Below are 20,836 nucleotides of genomic sequence, written 5' to 3' on the forward strand. Positions count from 1 at the left end.
ACTAGAATTTGGGGGTTATGAATATTTCCGTTTCAGGGGAGAAATGCACGCCGCCACCATCTCTGCCGGCTCCCAGAGCAGGGTGGGCAGAAGAGGGTTTGCAGGGCCCCTGCCTGAGGTGTCCGCCCTAAGGTCCAGCAGCTGCAGACGGAATCTGTGTGAATATTTGTTCTCTTGTTCCGCAGGCTTGCGGTTGCATAGACAAAAGCCAACGTTCAGGACAGGTTGACTCCCCCGACTTTCACCTTCTCTTTCACTTGTTCTTTTCTCTCATCACCTTTAGATTCCCCCAATTCCAACCTCCAGAACAGTGCGGTGATATTGCCAACTTAATAACAGCAATCTGGGGGTCTCTGTGCCCGGCACTGTTCTCTGCGCTCTTGCATGTGCTCCCACACTTATCCTCACAGTGACCCTGAAAGACAGATGCTTTTCTTGTCCGTTTTAGCAGAGAAGGAAGCTGCGGCATTTGCCCACGACCCCCTGGTCTCATTTGGTGCAGCAAGCAGCCCTCCTCTTTCTTCCCAGATTGCAGGGCAGGCCTGAGCGGTGTATATCTTCATCCGCACTCAGGATCTCAGGTGTGTTCTGTGTTTGCTCAGCTAAGATGGTCTCTTCTGCCAGCCCCACGCTCTCTGTGCTTCTGTACGGTGTGCGTCTTCCAGCGCCTTCCCATGAGCCTGTTCTTCCCCAGGACGAGGAAAGCCAAGATGTCACTCTCCCTCTCCCTTTCTCAAGATGGAAGCAAAGTTTTGTTGTTTGTTTAAAAGCCGGAGAGAGTGGTGGAGGAGGAATGGTGCAGAACTTCCAGAGAGCTATGAGGACAATAAAAAATGAAAGAACTGCCATTATCGTCTAGTCTTTCCCAGGATGTGAGGACACAGGGAACTGGCCATCTCAAACAATTTTGTTTCTTTAACACCTTCTCACAGCTCATGTCCTGGTTAGTGTGGACACGTGAGGCCTAAGCAAACCCTTAAAAATTTTCATTGCAGTCTCTCCCTGGGCAGCCCTTGCATCACTCCCTGGAGTGATCACATGATCGCATCATCACAGTTGATGATTGTGGCCAGTCGATCTATGTGTGGTCTTTTTTCTGCAGGTTAAAAATGGTCTCCAGGATGGTTTCTACCATGCTGTCTGGCCTGGTGTTATGGCTGACGTTTGGATGGACTCCGACAGCTGCTTATAGCCCAAGAACCCCAGACCGGGTCTCAGAAACAGACATCCAGAGGCTGCTCCATGGCGTGATGGAGCAGCTGGGCATTGCCAGGCCTCGGGTAGAGTACCCAGCTCACCAGGCCATGAACCTTGTGGGCCCGCAGAGTATCGAAGGTATTTACTGTGTCCTGCCGGTTAGCGGTTTCTATCATTGCTGTTGTTCAGGTGCTAAGTTGTGTCTGACTGTTTGCAACTCCATGGGCTGTAGCGCACCAGGCTTCCCTGTCCTTCACTATTAGCAGTTTCTATTAGCAGTAAAATAATTAATACATATGGAAGAAACTCTACTTTCTCCCTGTTTTCCCTTTCTTCTTATACTATACAGCATATACATGCAGACACATAAGAATATAAGTCCTGTGATAACAGCGACCTTATCTAATTCACAGCTGTAGCCCTAGCATCTAACACAAAGTCTGATACGTTAGTATATATCAAGTGAATGAAGAAACATCTAGCGTTGTCACTAAAAAAAGATTAGAACCCGGATCCCACATCTTCTCCCAAACTGATCTTTGGGAAATTGTATCCCCAGCTGCCTACCTCTGAACCACTGCCAGCCAGTATTTAAAAAAGATCTTCAAAATATAGGACCTAAAGGATCTGATTTGATTCTTAAGGAGGACATCAGATAAACCCAGAAGGAGCCAATGACGTACTGGCATTAAGAGTTTAGGTCAAAAACTTAAAAAATATATCTTAAAGTGTAACGAATGTTAATTTAACTGTTTCATGGTGGTAAGACCATTGCCCCCTTGAGTTTCCCTGAGTTTCTGGCAATATAGTTTTAATACTTTTCTTAGAAAGTGGTACTTTTTTGCTTAGCGCTTTATTTATAGAGAATTGGAGTCTAGGTCTTGAGCAGCTCTTAAGAGCAGGTGCCTTATTTCCATGCCTGGCTTTATATCTCTGATTCTGAATGTTCTCTTTCTCCACTGAGGTGGAGCCCTAAAGCCGGAGGATGGTTAATTTTGTTTGAACACAAGAGAGCACTTCAGGTGCTTGGGCACAGGAGTGGGTCTGAAGAAAACATGTGAATTCTTTCTCTGAGTTTTGTCAAAACACACAACCAGCAAATGCTATTTCCCATGCATCAATTTGGTATAATTTTGCCTGAGTCTATAATTTCTTACAACAGCTATCTGCCTTGGGGGTCCAGGGAATGCCATGGATATTGTTGACATATGATTCTCATTTCTGTCGTTTTACCCATAGTTCTAAACCACTGAGTAAAACTAACTCCGTGGGATTGTTGTCTATGTGGCTGACATTTGATTTCAGGAGTGGATTAACGCAGATGACTTGAATCAAAAGCATGCCAGCCTAGCACGGGGCTTGAGGTGGGAACAAATCAGACAGAGCTTCACACCACCCCTTCTGGGGTGAATCTAAATCCTGCCCAGTACCTGCTGCCACCTCTGGCTTCAAACACACCTACCCATTTCAGACCAGCTCTTTCAAGACATGAATATGCCCCTTTAATCATAAGTGCTGTTTAGTCACCCAGCTGTTGTCATGGAGACAGTTTCCCAGGTTTCCGTTAATACTGGAAGCCTGATCATCTGTGCGGAAGAGAAACAGCAAATCCCTGGCCATCCGCAGCCTGTGTTTATCCAGAGCCTCCTTGTCTTTGCTCAGTAGCCAGCTGTTTGGCACCTGCTCTGTGCCAGCCACTGTGCAGGAGGCGCTGAGACCGCTCTGTTCTAGAGGATTCTTGTCTGGGAGTAGGGGCGAGGAGAGGTGATTACTGTGTCAGGGCCAGTGTTCTGACAGATATACAGGCAAGGTGCTACGTGGAAGTGAAGAACAAAGTATAACTTATTCTGCTTGGGGGTAGATGGAGGTGGTGGCTTTAAAGAAATGCTTCTTTGAAGGAGCAATGTTTGAACTGGGTTTTGAAGTTTGAGTAGGAATTCATCAGGGAATGGCAAGTGAAAAGGTATGGAGATACGAAAGCGTGGCTTAGAACAATTCAGAATCAAAAACTGTTTTTATTACCCTTGGGGTAATGTGATGGCATGAGCTTCCCAGGTGGCGCTAGTGGTAAAGACCCCAGCTGGTGCAAGGGATGGAAGAAATGTGGGTTCCATCCCTGGGTTGGGAAGACCCTCTGGAGGAGGGCATGGCAACCCTCTCAGTATTCTTTCCTGGAGAATCCCAAGGACAGAGAAGCCTGGTGGGCTACAGTCCACAGGGTCACACGGCGTCGAACACGAATGAAGCGCCTTAGCACGCGTGCAGTGTGATGTCATAGTCATGTTGGATCTCTTCTAACAGTGTCTGTGGAAGGTATGAATATCAGCTTGTGTTCTAGATTTGTTACTGTGTAAAATTTATCAGACATTCAGCAGCTTAATACAGTACTTACTTGTTACGTCAGAGTTTCCGTTAGTCAGGAGTCGGGCATGGGTTAGGCAGGGCCCTCGGCTCAGAGCCTCATCAGGCTGAAAATCTCAGTGTTGACAGGAGATGCAGTCCTGGCTGGAGCTTGGGGTTCTCTTCCGACGCATCTAGGTTGTTGGCAGAATTCAATTTTTTGCCCTTTTGGGACCAAGGCCCCTTTCTCTGGTTGGCTGTCAGTGGGGTTTGTAAGCCTCTCACAGCTTGGCAGCTTACTTTCTCAAAGCCAGAGGGAGAATGTCCCTTTAGTCTGCTAATCATCATACAGTATCATTGTAGGAGTGATGGTCCCTTTGTCTTCGTCATTTGTCAACGGAGTGATAGTCCACTGCGTTCCCAGGCCCCACCCACGCTCGAAGGCAGAGGATTCATGCAGGGCGTGTGCACCAGTAGGTGGGAATCTTGGGGGGGGGGGTCCTCATAGAATTCTGCCTATTACAGCTTGAATGCAAACTAACAGAGAAAATAGCCCAAAGACTTTGGAGGGAAGAGGAAACAAACTGGGAAGCCTGGCTTTTTTCCTGTTGTGGACTTTGGCATTTAAGTTATCGCATGGTCTAATATTTTCTCATGTGAGTGTATGATTGTTTCAGCTCCCTTGTTCATTTGCATTGTCTCTGCTCAGACAATCATTCCTGCTAATTCCCAGGGGTCTGACAGATGCCTGGGTTATCTTCCATATACCTTCAACATTTATTTTAGTATATTGTTACGAAGGACCAAGTTAGAAAGGCTTTCGAATTTTTATAGGAAGAATACCCAGAATATAAATGCAAAAACCTCAAGATGAGAGCAGGGAGGCTGATGTGGCTGCAGTTTCAAAGTCATCCGCTCAGAGAGGCCTGCCCAACTGCCCGGAGGAGCTCTCCCCATTCTCTGCCATGGTGCCCTTTTGTATTTTTTAAACTCTAGCGTTTAAAAACAATTTTTAATGAATGTCTATTTCCTTGCTTGTTTATTGTCTGTCTTCCCACTGGAATGTCAGTTCCACAAGGCCACATCTTTTGTTTACTGCTTTATACCCAGACACAGTGTAGGCAGTTGGTAAATATTTGAAGAATGAATGTGTATTTGAATAAATATTTTAAAATTAAATATATCTGGCAGTGGGCTGACCAGGTGGCTCAGAGGGTAAAGAATCCACCTACAATGAAAGAGACACGGTTCAGTCCCTGGGTTGGGAAGATCCCCTGGAGAAGGAAATGGCAACCCCCTCCAGTATTCTTGCCTGGAGAATTCCATGGACAGAGGAGCCTGGTGGGCTACAGTCCATGAGGTTGGAAAAGAACTGGATACAACTTTGAACAACAACATATCTGGCATCAGTAAGTATATGAGTATAGAATTTATATTCTATTTGACATCTGGGTCTCTTGAGACTTCTTCCCCTTAAGCTCAAGGAAAATATTCCACTTCTGTTCTCTCTTTTAAAAATCAGGACCTCGGTGATGTGCTTGTCCAAAGGTCTGTTTACTTTGATGACGACTGATCGACTGATCCCCAGGGTGCAAGTTTCCTACCTTCCCTCCAGGGGCGTATTGAGAAATGGGGACTTCTGCAGTTCTGGAACAAAACCAGCAGAGGGCCTACTAGACCTGAAGCATATAGATGTAAAAGGGTTCTTGAAGCCTGCTACCCAGCCTCCTGGTTGTTAAGCCAGCCTCCTTGTTGACCTACTGTAGATGGTCACTGGGGAGAAAGCGTTTACCCAAAGCATCAAGAGGTTGGAGGTTATTTTTCACTTCTCCATAGGTACCTTAATCATGACTTGGTAAGGAATATCTTTCAAATGTGTAAATTCGTAACCCAAAGCAAAACAAAAACAGAGTGAAGACAAACAGGCACCAACGTATTGTTTTATAGAGAAGAAAACATGCTTTAATGGAAACGAAAACCTGGCATGAGTCTTTTTCTTTTTTTTGGATGGTAGTTTATTTTTCCAGATTGAGTCTTAAGCATACTTTTTACAAGCTGTGTGTGATCTCAGTGACTTTCCTGAAACTTGGTTTTCTTATACACAAAGTGGGGCTCCAGCCTACTTACAATTGAAAAGTGGGTGCTGTTAGTAACTGAATCAGGCCAGCCTTTTCTCACTTTGTGGAGTATCAGGAGCATAGCTGCAGTCTTTAATGGCCTTCCCTGATATTATTGTGGGTGATTCACCCAGTTACCAGTACATCTCAGCCATGCTACCACGCACCTTGCATCTCAGCGGTGTCCCCAAGCTCAAATCGGCTCATTAGTCAAAATGACATAGATAACTGCTTACTGTTGTTATATTTTCCCCAGAAACAAGGAAAGTCACCAGCTGTCCAAGAGATTAGTTCAGAGAGCCATTAGCTATGAGGTAGAAATGCTTGGGAGTCAGAAGTGGCTCTGCCAACAGACACTAATGTTAGCTTTTGATGAATCCAATCAGAAAATGTGCTTCTGTTTTCAGGATAGCAGCCTCAGGTAGAAAGGGGTCTGCTCAATGCCACGGGTCCATTTCCCCCTACCCTCCTAGACCACCTGATAACACCAGATATCAAACCACTGAGGGATGTATATATACTGGCACTTAATGGATCCCAAATAAATTTAAACCGATATTGCCAAACATACAAATACCAAAATTCCTTTTTATAACGCTAAATTTGAGGCTTTAAAATTTCTTTTTACTTTAAACAAAAATTATTTACTTAATAAATGTCAGGTGGAGAAAGAATCTGTAAGATAAGGTCTGTTTAAAGGGGTGGATGCTAAGGAGCCTCTATTTCGTCCACCTCTGGCCTCGTAAAGGAACCGCAGTGCCTGCATTTGACCACCAGGGGGCACCAGTTACCTCCTATTTGAAGGTTGGTGGTGGTTTAGATGCTAAAGCATGTCTGACTCCAGACCTCCAGGACTGTAGCCCGCCAGGTTCCTCTGTCTGTGGGATTTCCCAGGCAAGAATACCGGAGTAGGTTGCCATTTCCTTCTCCAGGGGATCTTCCTGACCCAGGGATCAAACCTGAATCTCCTGCATTGCTGTGGTCTCCTGCGTTGTGGGCGGATTCTTTACCGACTGAGCCACTAAAGGTGCCAATTGAAGAGAAGAGTCTTAAACACTGATCAACTGACCTGAGCCTCTCAATTTCAGGCTAGCCTCTGTCTGCAGTTGGAGGAAGGGGTGGGGGCTGAGACAGATATCTTGACTAAAATCTGGTTCTAGGTTATCCTCATCCTGGGAGAGCCAATGAGAGCAATGGGCTGGAAGGGTTGTCTTTGAGTGCAGCAGGGCCTCCCTCCAGTTTGACTCATGTTCTTTGGGGTTCTGTTGAGCTCACCCTGAATTCTGGATGATTTCCAGTTTTTTGTCTTAGGCAATTACACCAATAGTGATAAGAAATTGAAAAGAAATGGGGGGAAATTTGGGTTTTTTTCTGGTGGTAGGGGAATAAGGAGATAAAAATGATGACTTAGTTTACTGTTGCTTAAGGTGTCCTGGGACATCCAGGTGTAGATGTCCGGAAGGCACTTGGATGTATATGACACAGGAGAGCTCTCTGGGTGAAGGAAGGGGTTTGATAGTCATCATCATATTAGTGGTGGCTGATGTCATAGAAATGGATGAAGTTTCCTGGTGAAGTATTAATTAAGAAGAGCAGATACCTGAGAAAAAGCCTGGAAGACTCCATTTATAGGGCCAGGTAAAAGAATCTGCAAAGGAAGCCCAGAAGGATTGGGCATTAAGGAGAAACTGACAGGTTCAGTGTAAACAAAGAATGAGAGTTTCAGGAAGGGGCCGTGGTCACTTTGTCAAAATTAGCAGAGAGTTTATATAAAATCAGGACCATTGGTGCGGAGTGTATGCTAAGTGTAACCTCACTGAAGTTCCTGGGACTTTGGGTAGAACAGGTTCTGCAGAATAGTGGGGTCCAGAAACCACAGTGCAGGAAATAGAAGACAAGATATAGAAGTCTGTTCCAGAATGTCAGGTTGTGGGAGAAGACTGTGAAACGGTTGTGGAAGGATGAGGGGGTTGGTGATGGAGAGATGAGGAAGGTTTTTGTGCAGGTTGTTGTTTTAGAGATTTGAACTTGTCGAAGTGCTAATTGGCAAGAGCTGCTGGATAGAGGGATTTCCCCGGTGGCTCAGACAGTAAAGAATCTGCCTACAATGCAGGAGATGCAGGTTTGATCCCTGAGTTGGGAAGATCCCCTGGAGAAGGAACTGGCAACCCACTCCAGTATTCTTGCCTGGAGAATCCTATGGGCAGAGGAGCCTGGTGGGTTACAGTTCATGAGCTTGCAAAAAAGTCAAACGTGGCTGAGCAACTGAGCATGCATGCATGCACGATGGAGAGAGAGTTAAAGTTATGGGATGAAGGGCAGATGCCTGATGGGTAAATGTTCCTGAGGATATGGGAGGAGATGAAACCAAGAGCTCAGGTGGAGGCTGGGCTTTAAGTCTTTCCTCAACTGGGAAAAAAGGGAAGAGATAGAAGTGTGTCAGGATGCAGTGAAGTTCAGGTTTTGTTGTTCTTATTGTTCAGTCGCCAAGTTGAGTCTGACTTTGCAACCCCATGGACCGCAACTCACCAGGCTTCCCTGCCCCTCACCATCTCCCGGAGTTTGCCCAAGTTCATGTCCGTTGAGTCAGTGATGCCATCCAACCGTCTCATCCTCTGTCTCCCTCTTCTCCTTCTCCCTTCAATCTTTCCCAGCATCAAGGTCTTTTCCAATGAGTCAGCTGTTCCTCCTCACCCCCCACAATCTCTTCCTTGATTCAGTCAAGGAGGGCAGGTATTCTTTGCCACATTGTACAGAGGTGGAAGGAGAAGGTCAGAGAAGTGACTTTTCTAGGGATGCAGTTTGTATTTGAACTTGGTTCAAACACACTAGACTCTGGTGTATCCTTCTTCTATCCTGGTCTGCTGTACACAGCATGCTGCTTCTTAGGCTAGTTGATTAATGGTATGGTAGAGCACAGGCTTGATCTTGGACCAAACTGGGAAACAGATTTATCTTTAGGGATGATCCTTGTTCCTGGGCTCATTGTTGACCTTTCTTTGAATTTGCTGCTCCATATAGACTGCCCATGAAGTGGCACTTATGATAAAGGGCTGTTTCCCTTCCCTGCCAAACTATGAGATCTGCAGGAGCAGACGCAGGGTCTGACCTGCTTTTTCTGTGTGCAGGGCCTAGACAGGGCCAGGCATGTAATGGATGCTCACGAAATGTTTTTTGAAAGACCCTCTCACAGTATGTGTCCTAGAAACACTGACCTCTGAGATGCCAGCAGGTGAAACTGGTGTTATTTTAGTTCAGATCATCCAGCCTGTAAGTTTGAGCATTTAACCCTGATAATCCAATACTCACTGGCTTCCCTCCTACCCTTTGAGGATCCCAGCTCCTCAAAGTGTCTTAAATCCATGCATGATCCAGAACACAGAGGACTGGTCCCTACCCTGGGGCACTTACCCATGTTCCCCTCTTTCCTCTCCTTGTCCCCGTTGCTGGGCACCCCCTCATCCTCCAGACTCCAGCCATGAGCAGTTGCAGCCTCAGGGAGTCTGTCATAAGTGTTGGGTGGCGAGGATAGGGGGGGACCCCTCTGGTACCTTGTGTCCCTAAACCCTAAAGAGGTTTAGGGACACAGAGCTTTCCCTTTTATTTCTCACTGTTCCCAACAACCCGCCGGCCCACCCACACACCATGCTTTCCATAGATTCACAGGAGAGGTTGCACGGGAGACACACCTCACTGGGCATCGGGCACCAAAGGGGTGAAAGTGGGTAAAGAATCCACCTGCAATGCAGGAGACCCCGGCTCAATGCCTGGGTCGGGAAGATCCGCTGGAGAAGGGGTAGCCCCATTTCCCTCCACACCCCCACTGCCCATGAAGGCAGAGCTTGTCCCTGCCTCTGGTTGGCCAGCCAGACTCCTTCTCCCTTTAGTTTGAGCTTCTCCCAAGGAGGTATCTCATTCTTGGTGCATACAGGCTTCTGGTGAGTGTCCTCCCAGACACACTGTCCCGTTTGAAGCCCAGAGCAGGTTCAAGCTGGGACCTCAACCTCGTCCCACATCACCTGAGACTCACCATCTGGAGAGAGGGTGTGACAACGGCAGCCGCTGAGTCACCGCAGAGCGTGATGTCCACAGATAATTGGCAAAGGGGATCACACACGTATGGGAAAATGGTAACCAAATCTTACATAATACTCTATGGTTTGCAAAAAACCCTTTCCTGAGCCCTGTCTTATTTGATCGAACCTTTCTAACCATTAAAAAAAGTGTGATGTTGCCTGCAGTCACATCGCTTGATCTTTTCAATTTAGCTGGCAAACCAGCTGTGTTAGGTTTGACTGCATTTCTCCAGCCAGCTGTCTTCCATCCCCATTGACTTGGCTAATCCTGTGATATTTAGCTGAGAAGCTGTAATGATGCTGGGAGTCGTGGTAAACCACAGGCGAATTGGGGCAGATGGTGATCCCAGGATAGGAAGCCTCAGAAAGCAAAGTGTCTGACAAAATTGCCCTCTTGGAACAAATTGGCACCGTGGTCGTAAAGAAAGCTATGGAAACCGGCTTGGGAAGGTTTAGCAGATCACAGCTTGGCACCACAGTTAAAAGTAAGCATGACTTTCAGCCGTGGCAGGCCGTGGGATTGGAGTAGCAGAAGGGGCATGTGGTGTGGATGGTGGGGGACGTGGTCTCCATGGAGCGGAGCAGGAAGAACGGTGAGTCTCGAAGCCCAGGGGTTTGGGTCCTGGCTCAGACCAGCTGCGTGGCACTCAGTCAGTCCCTTAAACACTATGAAGTTTAGTTTTCCAGTCTGAAGATGGAGGTGAGCTACCGAGACCATCTCTCGGGGTTGATATAGTCGTCATGTTAAATCATGTATGTAAAAGTGTTTGGGGCAATATGAAGTTTTACTCATAATGGGAAGTATCGCTGTCATGGTCATTACTGCTTTCATTCAACCGTATGTATTTCTAGGTTAAAGGTTCCAGGGCTGGAAAATGGTATGTCTGTGGTGGTATCCCAAGTTTCCTGTTCCCCGTGTCCTCCTAGACTTGGCCTGGGGGAAACTGCCTCCAATAGTTGCATGTTAGACTTGGAGGAACCAGTTGACCTCTGGCCTTAGGAATTGCTAAGCTTCCTGTTAGTGTTACCTTAGGAGTTAGGAACTGTGTCTGCACTGAGGATGGATGGTTCCTGAAAACCAGTAAAGAGTAACTTTTCCATACTCAACAGTGCTCTGTTCTACTTCTTTTCTGGGTGGCTGTATAAGTCTTGTGTTTGGCTGTGACATGGGTTATAGAAGCATCTTAAAAGTTAGGACGACTGGCTGTTTAGTCAACTGCCAAGCCAAGAGCTTGCTCATGTGCATGTTGGAGATGCTGGTGTGAGAATAGTGTGCAGATGGGTTGGAAAGCGTGTTCTCAGTGGCTTGAAAGGAGGCTGTCTACATGTCCGTGTTTCCATGGACGTGACTGGCAGGCCCTGATCGGTACACTTCCCCTGAACCATGCATTCTATCAAAATACCATTTAACATATTTCCATTTTTATTAACTTTCTAAGTAATTATTGAGTACCTACACATTTGGGCTTCCCTGGTGGTGCTAGTGATAAAGAACCTGTATGCCAATACAGGAGAGAGAGGAGATGAGGGTTCAATCCCTGGGTCGGGAAGATGCCCTGGAGGAGGGCATGGCAACCCACTACAGTATTCTTGCCAGGAGAATCCCATGGACAGAGGAGCCTGGCGGGCTGCAGTCCATGGGGTTGCAGAGTTGGACACAAGTGAAGTGACTGAGCAAGCATGTTACCACTTGCTAGGAACTGTGGCCTGGACATTTGCAAACCAACCCACATACGTCTAATGTATTTACAAAGGATCTTTGTGAACTAGGTAAGAGTCAGCCATTATCTTCTAACCTGTTAGTAAAGGTTCAACTCTGACCTGAGGCACTGAGGCGTTTTCCCGAGACCCGGGGCTGCAGCAGGCCTGGACGGCCTTTCCCCTCACTTTTGCATCCCTGGATGCGTTTTCCATCGGCGCTTCAGTCTCGAGGCCTCCAGAAGAATGCGTGTGTGCTAAGTCACTTAGTCGTGTATGTCTGCAGGCAAGAAGGCTGAAGTGGGTTGTCATTTCTACTTCAGGGGATCTTCCCGACCCAGGGATAGAACCCATGTCTCTTAGGTATCCTGCATTGGCAGGCAGGTTTAACACTAGCACCACCTAGGAAGCCCTCCTGAAGGATAAGAATCAGAAAACACAGGCAAGATCAGGAATGATGAGCTGTGGTTTCACACACCTGCTAGCTCCAGTGGGGTGGGCTGGCTAAATATAAACTGATCTCCAAGGAGCTGCTGGTTAGTAGCTGGGCCCGTGTTCTCTTATTGTAACCAGAAGCCCTTGTTTAAGCAGCTTGAAGTCTAGGTGAGGAAAAAGGACATAGAAATGGAAATGCACGCTTTCCACAGGCTGGGATAGGAGCTGAGAGTCCAGCATCTTGTTCTCATAGTCACCGTGACAGGAGCTCTGGGGGGAGTAAGGTGTTGTGCCCACAGCCTGCGCCCCACCAGTCGAAAAGATGTAGCAGGTCAGTTGAACTTGAGTTGGGCTTCCTTGAGGAGGGAACATGTGGATCAGGGGGACTCAGGTTCACGAAGGAAGAGATAGGAGGAAATAGACTTTTTTATCTAGAATGTGTTGAGTGCAGGATGGTTGGGGGTGGGGAGGAGGTGGCAGGAAGGCTGGACACTTTTAAGGTTGTCACTGAATTTCTCTCCTTAAGGGGGTCTGGGGGGACTTAACCTGATGGTCCAGTGGTTAAGACTCTCCGCTTCCACTGCAGGGGGCACGAGTTTGAGCCCTGTTTGGGGAACTAAGATCCCACATGCCAAGCAGTACAGCCAAATAAAGAAATAAAAGCTCTTAAAAAAAAAAAAAGAAAAGATTTATACAAAGAATGTTGCAAGCACCTCTGGGGACAGGGGCAGGTGGTCTGTGAGGCTCAGGGCCCTAAACTCCCCCAGGGCAGCACCTGCCTCCCCAGCCCGTCCCCTTGTCTGCAGAGTGTCCAATGAGCTCTCCGTCTGCTGGCAGATAAGGTCACCCAAGCCTGCAGGTGCCCTGGAGGCAGCAGTGGGCTGGTGGTACTGGGTGGGAGGTGGGGTGGGTACTGCGTTGTGTTTTGTCAAATACATGCACACTCAGCGCAGCACCGGTGGGGTCTCAGGGGCTGGAGGTGGGTGTCGCTTCCATCACTCAGCGCATGTGGGTGTCAGAGAATAGAGGGGGCCTGCCTTGCACCTCGCTCAGCACGGGCTGGATGATCTACCTGCACGCCGGCTCATTCCTCTAGCGGCTTAACTGTCCCGGGTTGTTCTTCCCTTGGACACCCTAGATTGTAAGCTCCCAGGGGAGCAGACACTGACCCTTCCCGGCACTTCAGAGGACACTGGTGCCCAGTGGGAGGTAACACTGTGCAGTGGAAAGAGAGCTTTGGCATGGCATCGGGCCTGAGCAAGGCAGAGTGATGCTCCCCCAGGGACCGTAACGACTGTGGTGATGGGCCCGTCGCCCGGGGCTCCCCGGCAGGCTCAGGACACCGCTGGCCCGCTCCCATGGAGGCCTGTCAGAATTTATCTTTGCGCGAGACATTGTGGCCAAGGAGACAGTCAGTCCAGGAGACTGGCTGGCCCTGCAGAGGCCCAGGGGACCTTCCTGGTACCATCCTCCCGCTCCAAGGATTCAGCAGGCCTGTTGTCAACCAGCCCAGCCCGGCTTGGATGAGATGCGGGTGACTAACGTTTTCCCCCCGGGCAGCAGGAGTGGACAGGCCTGCTGGGAGGAGTCCCTTTGCTGTAAAGTACGAGACGCCCGTCTCCCGAGCTGAACCAGCGGGTCTCTTGCTTTCTTCTTCTTTTTTCTTAATCCTTCAGCAGATGATGGGAGGGGTCATCTGTTGAGTTTGTCCAGACTCTGAATAGTCCTTGGTCGCTGGAGTGTGCAAAAATATGGCAACAACGCAGGTGCTCTTGCCTGAAAATGTTGCCAAAAGGATGGGAACAAGAGCGGTCCTTCTGACAGTAAATGATGCATTATGCTAATATCAGAAGGGCTTTTTTTTTTCCCCTCCCCACATGTGTGGTCAGTGAAGAGAATTTTGGCAGTTGGTTCTCATTGAACCGGGTCTGTATACAGCACTCTGGAGCCCGGTCATCGCCTCTGGCTTTTTTAAAGGCAGGGTTGTGGTGCCTAGGGGTCTGGGCTGTGACGGCAGGACGTGCCTGCAGCAGGCAGGGAGTGGTCAGCCCACTCTCAGCTCTCCAGATCCAGGCCTTGAGCAGAGTGAGCAATTGGTACCCACGCAGCCGTCTTCGCAGCCTGCCCGCCCACCCAGGCCTCCCAACCCTCCCGACCCTGCTTCAGGGCATTCCTTTGTGGTTAATGACGAGTCAAATCTCATCCCTTACCCTCAGTTACAGCACCGAGGCGAGCACATGGTGACCATCAGCCTCGCTCCAGTCTAAGCAGACAAGCTGAGAGGCAACTAGCAGCAAACATAATAGTGTTCTTTCTTTAAATGTTTTAGGGGAAGAGAACTAATATTGATTTTGTATCTACTATGTGCCAGACACTATATATATATGTATGTATATGTGGTGATGGTGGTGTGATGGTGGTGATGGTGATGATGGTGTTGCTAAGTTGTGTTCAACTCTTGCGACCCCGTGGACTGTAGCCCACCAGGCTCCTCTGTCCCTAGGATTTCCCTAGGCTAGAATACTGGAATGGGTTGCCATTTCCTTCTCCAGGGGATCTTCCCAACCCAGGGATCAAAACTGGGTCTCCTGCATTGCAGGTGGATATACATGTGTGTGTGTGTGTGTGTGTGTGTGTGTGTGTGTGTGTGTGTGTGTAGTGTATATATATATATGCATATACTTTTGTCCTCAGAATTCCTATGAGATGCTTTCCTCTTGCAAGGACAAGTTGAGGTGTAGAGTTGGTGAGTAATTAATTGGGCAGGACTGACTAGCTAAGGGGGATATGGATCTAGATTCAAATCATGTGAGTTTGACTCTAGAACAGAGTTTTCATCCTCAGGACCTGTGACATTGGCCAGAGACGACTCTTGTGGATGCTGGCAGAACGCCCTCGCTTTTGACAACCAGAAACGTCACCTGTGGATCATTATCGCCCCCTGTGGAGAACCAGTTTTCTACAGGCTCTATTATTCCTGCCACAGCACATTTCAAAAGGATATTTGGGGTACCTTTAAAGACTCTCTTGGGCTTCCCTGGTGCCTCAGAGGTTAAAGCGTCTGCCTGCAGTGCGGGAGACCTGGGTTTGATCCCTGGGTCGGGAAGATCCCCCGGAGAAGGAAATGGCAACCCACTCCAGTACTCTTGCCTGGAGAATCCCATGGACAGAGGAGTCTGGTGGGCTACAGTCCAGGGGGTCGCAAAGAGTCGGACACGACTGAGCGACTTCACTTCACTTAAAGACTCTCTAGATGGTATGGACTAATTATTTACAGTAATTTTTATTATAAAAGTAATAAAAGTCATTATGGATGATTTGGAAAATCGTATATAATTGCATATATTTCTATGAAAAGAAAAATTAGGTCAAACTCCATGCATATTTTTAGGCTCCATTTCCTACATAGTATCAGATTGATTTCTGTAAATGTTCAACTAATAAGGTTGTTCTCTCTGTCTCTCTGTGGGAATCTTATTTCACTTGTTAACTATGAGTATTACCTTACAAATCCTTGAATTTAACAGGCAAAAAAAGATGTCTCTTTGTTTCAGTTTGTATTTACTTGATTACTAACAAACCTGACCATCTTTCTATCTATTGTATAGCTATTTGCTTTTCTTATTCTCTGAAATATTTGTTAACAGGATGTGCTGGTGTTTAGTAGATCTAGTTGTGACTCCCCACTTTCAGATTTTGCCATCTTCAGAGTGCAGGCTCATAAATGAAGTTCCTTATGCTTTTTAGCAGTAATTGAGGGACTGGACTCTGGGAAAGGATTGGGAGAAGAGAGGAAGGGGATGCTTGTGTATAAATACTTGATTACCTAAATTAGAATGAATCGAACCCTGAAGCTGGAAGCAGAAAAGAGGAGAGAATGGCTTATGCCTGAGGTCCCCAGACTGTGAGAGAAGGTAGGGCACAAGGACCTGGGCAGAGATTTCCTGTGATGGCCACCAGGTGGTGCTATCAGCCTGGGACGATTTTGGTGTCTGATGGGGGAGAGAAAGGCAAGTATTAACAAGTGGTCACAGGTGAGTGAGGTGATAAGGAGGCTGAGTGTCCAACACAGAGGCTTGTTGGGTGTTTGGCGTTAACCTGCCAGTGATCACAAGTTGGCCTGGTGCGTGTATGTGTTTTTATATGTGTGTACAGAGGAGGAAGGGAAGGTTAGGACTGGTTATTTACTTATTTATTGATTGAGATATAATTCATATACCATAAAATGCACCCACTTCCAGCATACACTTTGATGGTTTTCAGCATATTCTCATCACCATAATCAACTTTAGAACATTTTTATCACCCCTAGAAGAAACCCCCTTCCTCTTAGCTATCACTCCCCCTCCATCTCTGCCGCCCGCCTCCTCCCTTCACTTCGTATTCCCCTTTCCCAGTCCCTGGCAACCACTAATCTACTTTCTGTCTGTCTGGATTTGTGTGCTCTGGACACCTCATGTAACTGGATAGTACAACGGGTGTTCTCTTGTGAAAGGGCTATTATCTGGTTGTTACTACTTGTCCCAGCTAAGGCTACCCCAGTTGACTTTGTAGCAAGAGGCATCAGAGTAGCTAGATAGACTATTTCAAGTGCTGTGGCATTTCCAGGCCTATTAGGATAGAGAAAGCTACAGAGAGCAGCAAGATTCTCATCTGATAGATAAACAGAATCACCTGGGAAGCTTATGGACTCTCTCTCCAGAGAGCTTCCCACGTGGTGCGGTGGTAAAGAATCCGCCTGCCAATGCAGGAGATGTGGTTCGATCCCTGGATCAGGAAGATCCACTGGAGAAGGAAAATAGCAACCCACTCCAATATGCTTGCCTGGGAAATCCCATGGGGCAGAGGAGCCTGGTGGACTACAGTCCATGGGATCGCAAGAGTTGGACACAACTTAGCAACTAACCAACAACTTCTCCAGGAATTTATATTTGGAAGTTCTAGGGAGTTGAGGCGGCTGAGGATTTTTTTTTTTTTTTTTTTTGGTGCCCCAGGTGATTCCAATGATTGTCTAGCCATAGGCAGTGGGCAGTCAAGTAGTGGAGAGTGGAGAAAAAGAAACCTGGTTGGCATGGAGGCAAGAGAACAAAATTACCTTTCCCTGCAGACTGTCTCAATCAGCTGCAGCTTCAAATCCAGCACCTCTCGTGGGAAGGGAGCTGCACGCTTATGGTCGCCACAACCACATGCTACAAGGCTGGTTCATGTCAGAGCGTCATCTTTGACTCAGCATGACAAGAGTGCATTTTTGAAGGCCATCAAAAACAATGACATCAGCCTTATTTAAATACTGCTAGGCTGGCAAATAGCTTTAATGGGGTATAGCAGAAAGAACACTGAATTAGAAGCTGGAAACTCGCCAGAATTCTCCACTGAATACTCCCTGCAGCTATTGTGAGCATCTGGTGAGAGTGGGTGAGAGGTGTGGCCCGTGGCTTAGGTTAGGGCAGCGCAGGACAAGACGGGTCTTCAGAGAGCATCTGGTCCACCTGTCCTGTTCCATGGAAGAGAGCACTGTGGTCCTGAAGTTCCTTGCTGAAGGTGACGGACGTATCAGCTACCAGCGGCGCAGCCAGGAGCGGAGCTGAGGGCTCACGTCCTTCGCCGCCTCCTCTGCCCCTGCATCTCACTTCTCCACATCTCTCTCTTTTGGGATCTGAGAAATCCTATTGAGTCACCTGTCACTTTCAGAAGTGAGGAAACCCAGGCCTAATTTGTCCAGGGTTCCAGAGCTAAATGATTTATATTTGCCTTTGGATAAGTAGGAGTTAAAATAATGGCAGATGAAAACGCCACAATGGCATTCATGGATGGCTTTTAAGAACAAGCCCAGAACAGATCCAAGCTTTGTGAGGCCTGAAGCTTATGTAATTTGGAAACCCTCTTTAAGACAAATAATACCAAATTACAAAATTAGGTCCAGGGCCTTGGAAGCAGTCTATGCAAACGAGAGACTTTGAATCCTCAGCTTCATTCACTTCACTGTCAGCTCACCTCTAGGAACAGTTATGGCAAGATCCCTGGTCATCTGTGTTCTGCTAGAATTTTTTTTATTTGTGTAAATAACACATATCCTGCTTCGAACCATTTAGTTACACCAGTCTTACCAAATGGAGGCCATTCTGTCAACAAATACGTCTTGAGTAGCTACTGTACATAAGGAATACTGAAGGAGGCAAGTTCCCTGGTGGCCTAGTGGTTGAGATTCTGGGCTTTTACTGCTGTGGTCTAGGTTCAATCCCTGGTCAGGGAACTGAGATCCTACAAGCTGTGTGGCCAAAACGAAAAAAAAAAAAAGAATACTGAAGGGGACAGAGGCGACAGTAAGGAGTAAGTACAATAAGTAAGGAATAAGTACAGTAACTATAGTAAGGAGGCCACAGTCTCAGGATATGCAGCTCCAAAGTATGTAATAATAAATCCCGAGACCATTCTTTCTTCCCACCCATGGGCTGGGCCAGGGGTGGATGCCTAAGGGGTCTCAGCCTCTATTTGTGTCTCCAATTTTGGTCTCAGAGAGCCTTCCTTTCGCAGTCATTCCTCTCCCTCCATCAGACGGGGAACGGACATCAACTTGAGGGAAACTCTTGGGGTTTTTGAATGAAAACCTTTTCATGGTTTAAATGACATCTCTGTGGTTGGGCACCCCTTCCCAACCCACTGCAAAGTCCCTTAAATCTAAAATCATTGCCTTCAAATGAATTAAAAGTACGTTCATCCATCAGGGTCCCTTTTCCCTAAAATGTGCCTGATGCCATTGAGATAGTTAGAATCACATGAGTATCCTGAAAAATCTCTATGAAGATTCTCAGGATATTTATTTCCACTTTGGTAAGAAGTGCATGCATGCTAAGTCACTTCAGTCCTGTCTGACTCTGCGTGATCCTATGGGTGGTAGCATGACAGACTTCTCTGTCCATGGGATTCTTCAGGCAAGAATACTGGAGTGGTTTGTTATGCCCTCCTCCAAGAGAATCTTCCCAATCCAGGGTTCAAACCAGTATCTCTTATGTCTCCTGCATTGGCAGATGGGTTCTTCACCTCTAGTGCCACCTGGGAAGCCCTTTGGTAAGACATCTGTACTCAATTCTGTTAATTGACCATATCAGCATTAACTCCTGTGTTTTTTTAAAGGTGTGGGTTTTGCCACTTTCTGAGAGAAAGAACATGGTGATCGAGATAAATCTGGGTCAAGAGGGGGCCTACGTCAGTGGAGGGTGTTTTGTGATTTTGTTTTATTTCATTTTTTAATTGATACCCTTAGTTTTATTGATTTCCCTGGAGAAATGGGGAGTCTGAGATGTGAGTCCCTTTATAAAATCAAGTACTGTTCATGTCTTACTGAAATTTCCCTTTCCGTTGGTGGGAGGGATGGCTGAGTCCTTGGTGTCATCTAAAGCTCAGTGATTCTTGTGGCAGTTTTATTATTCAAAAATGAGCCTTCTGGAACGTTAAAGCATGAAGGGACATTAAAACTTTGGGAGGGTTTACAACATTGTGAAGTGCAGGGTGGAAGGTTCTGAGCTCCTGGGTTGAGGAATGGCTGGATCCTTCTGGTGTCATAAGCAATCCCATCACTCTTGGGACCCTCCCTGTTTTGAATCATGGATTTCAAACATCCTCAAAAGCTCTTTGGTAATTCCAAAACTCTTAACAAATCAATCCTAAGAAAAAATAAACAAATACTCAGAGGAGCAGAAGGATATTTAGGATATGGTTCTAATTAAAATTTTTAAGTTTTCCTCCTCAAAATCTTGTATAAGCCATTAAATATGAAAAAAAAAAAAACCTCCAGAGTAGGAAAGCAGTCAAAGCCATTACCATTAGAGATTTTGAATTTTATAACACACAAATAGTTTATTTGTTTTTCTTCTTATTAACACCAAGAGAATCAAGTCACGGCTGTAGCTTTAAAACACTGAATGGCCGTCTATTGAATTGGGCATGCATAGGGACGTATCACAGAAGGTGAAACTCCATCTTCCATCAGCATATGAAACAGCGAGCCTGCTTGCTGTCAGATGGTTTCTGGTACAGGCACTACAAAAGAAACATGTCTTGCGGGCCTTCTCAAGCTGCCCGAGGTAGGCTGGAGCCATCTGGATGTTTGCCTGCAGTTCCCTTGTGACGATTGAGTCTGCCAGTTACCCAAGCCTATTTACCTCTGTGGCTGTTCTGTTGGTCTTTTGGCTATTTCTCTGTTTGGTGACACCTGAAGCCAAGGGGAAAGAAACGAACATTTATTAAGTCCTATGTTTGTACCAGTTAATCTTCTTAATGAAGCATTACTGTCACCCCTGTTTTACAGAAAAGGAAAATGAATATTGTAAAAGGTAAAGATATCTTGTCCAGGATCACATAAGTTTTAAAGCATGGAGTGCATGCATTGTAAAATGACAACCACTTAACATTTGCCAGGATCCTGCAAAAACTTTACAAGGTCTATTTTATTTTTATATTTTTTTACTTCATTATTTTATTTTGCTATTTTTAAAAAATATTTTTAATTTTTAAAATTTTTATTATTTTCATTTATTCATTTATATTATTTATGCATTTCATTATTCCATTATCTTATTTTTTTAACTTTTTATTTTGTATTGGGGTGTAGCTGATTGACAATGTTATGATAGTTTTAGGTGCACAGCAAAGAGACTCAGCCACATATACACATGTATCCATTCTCCCCTCGAATCCCCTCCCATCCAGGCTGCCACATAACATTGAGCAGAGTTCCATTCTAAATGTAACGGTGGGTACATATCCATCCCAAACTCCATGACTGTCCCTTCCCCCATCCTTTTTTATTTTATCCTCATACCAACCTCTTAAAATTGACATAATTTATATTTGCATTTTATAGATGAAGTCATACAGTAGTATGATGGAGCCAAGATTCAAACTCAGGTAGGCAGACTGCAGAGCCCCTACTTCTGCACAACATACCTCACCTCCTCTAATTTGAGCTGTCCG

General features: G+C 46.4%; 1 protein-coding gene across 6 annotated transcripts in view; it reads left to right on the plus strand.

Moving 5' to 3' along the window:
• Nucleotides 1–20,836, plus strand: part of LOC122705149 (neuroendocrine protein 7B2) — a 56,424-nt gene that overhangs the window by 565 nt on the left and 35,023 nt on the right. For all 6 annotated transcript variants that reach the window (XM_043920362.1, XM_043920364.1, XM_043920366.1 and 3 more), the window contains exon 2: nt 1,103–1,335. In XM_043920362.1, the coding sequence (XP_043776297.1) occupies nt 1,110–1,335 (226 nt within the window). In that variant the 5' untranslated portion in view covers nt 1,103–1,109. The remainder of the gene's footprint in view (nt 1–1,102; nt 1,336–20,836) is intronic.

Source organism: Cervus elaphus, chromosome 12 (assembly GCF_910594005.1).
Source record: "Cervus elaphus chromosome 12, mCerEla1.1, whole genome shotgun sequence".
In the NCBI taxonomy this organism is placed as follows: Eukaryota; Metazoa; Chordata; class Mammalia; order Artiodactyla; family Cervidae; genus Cervus; species Cervus elaphus.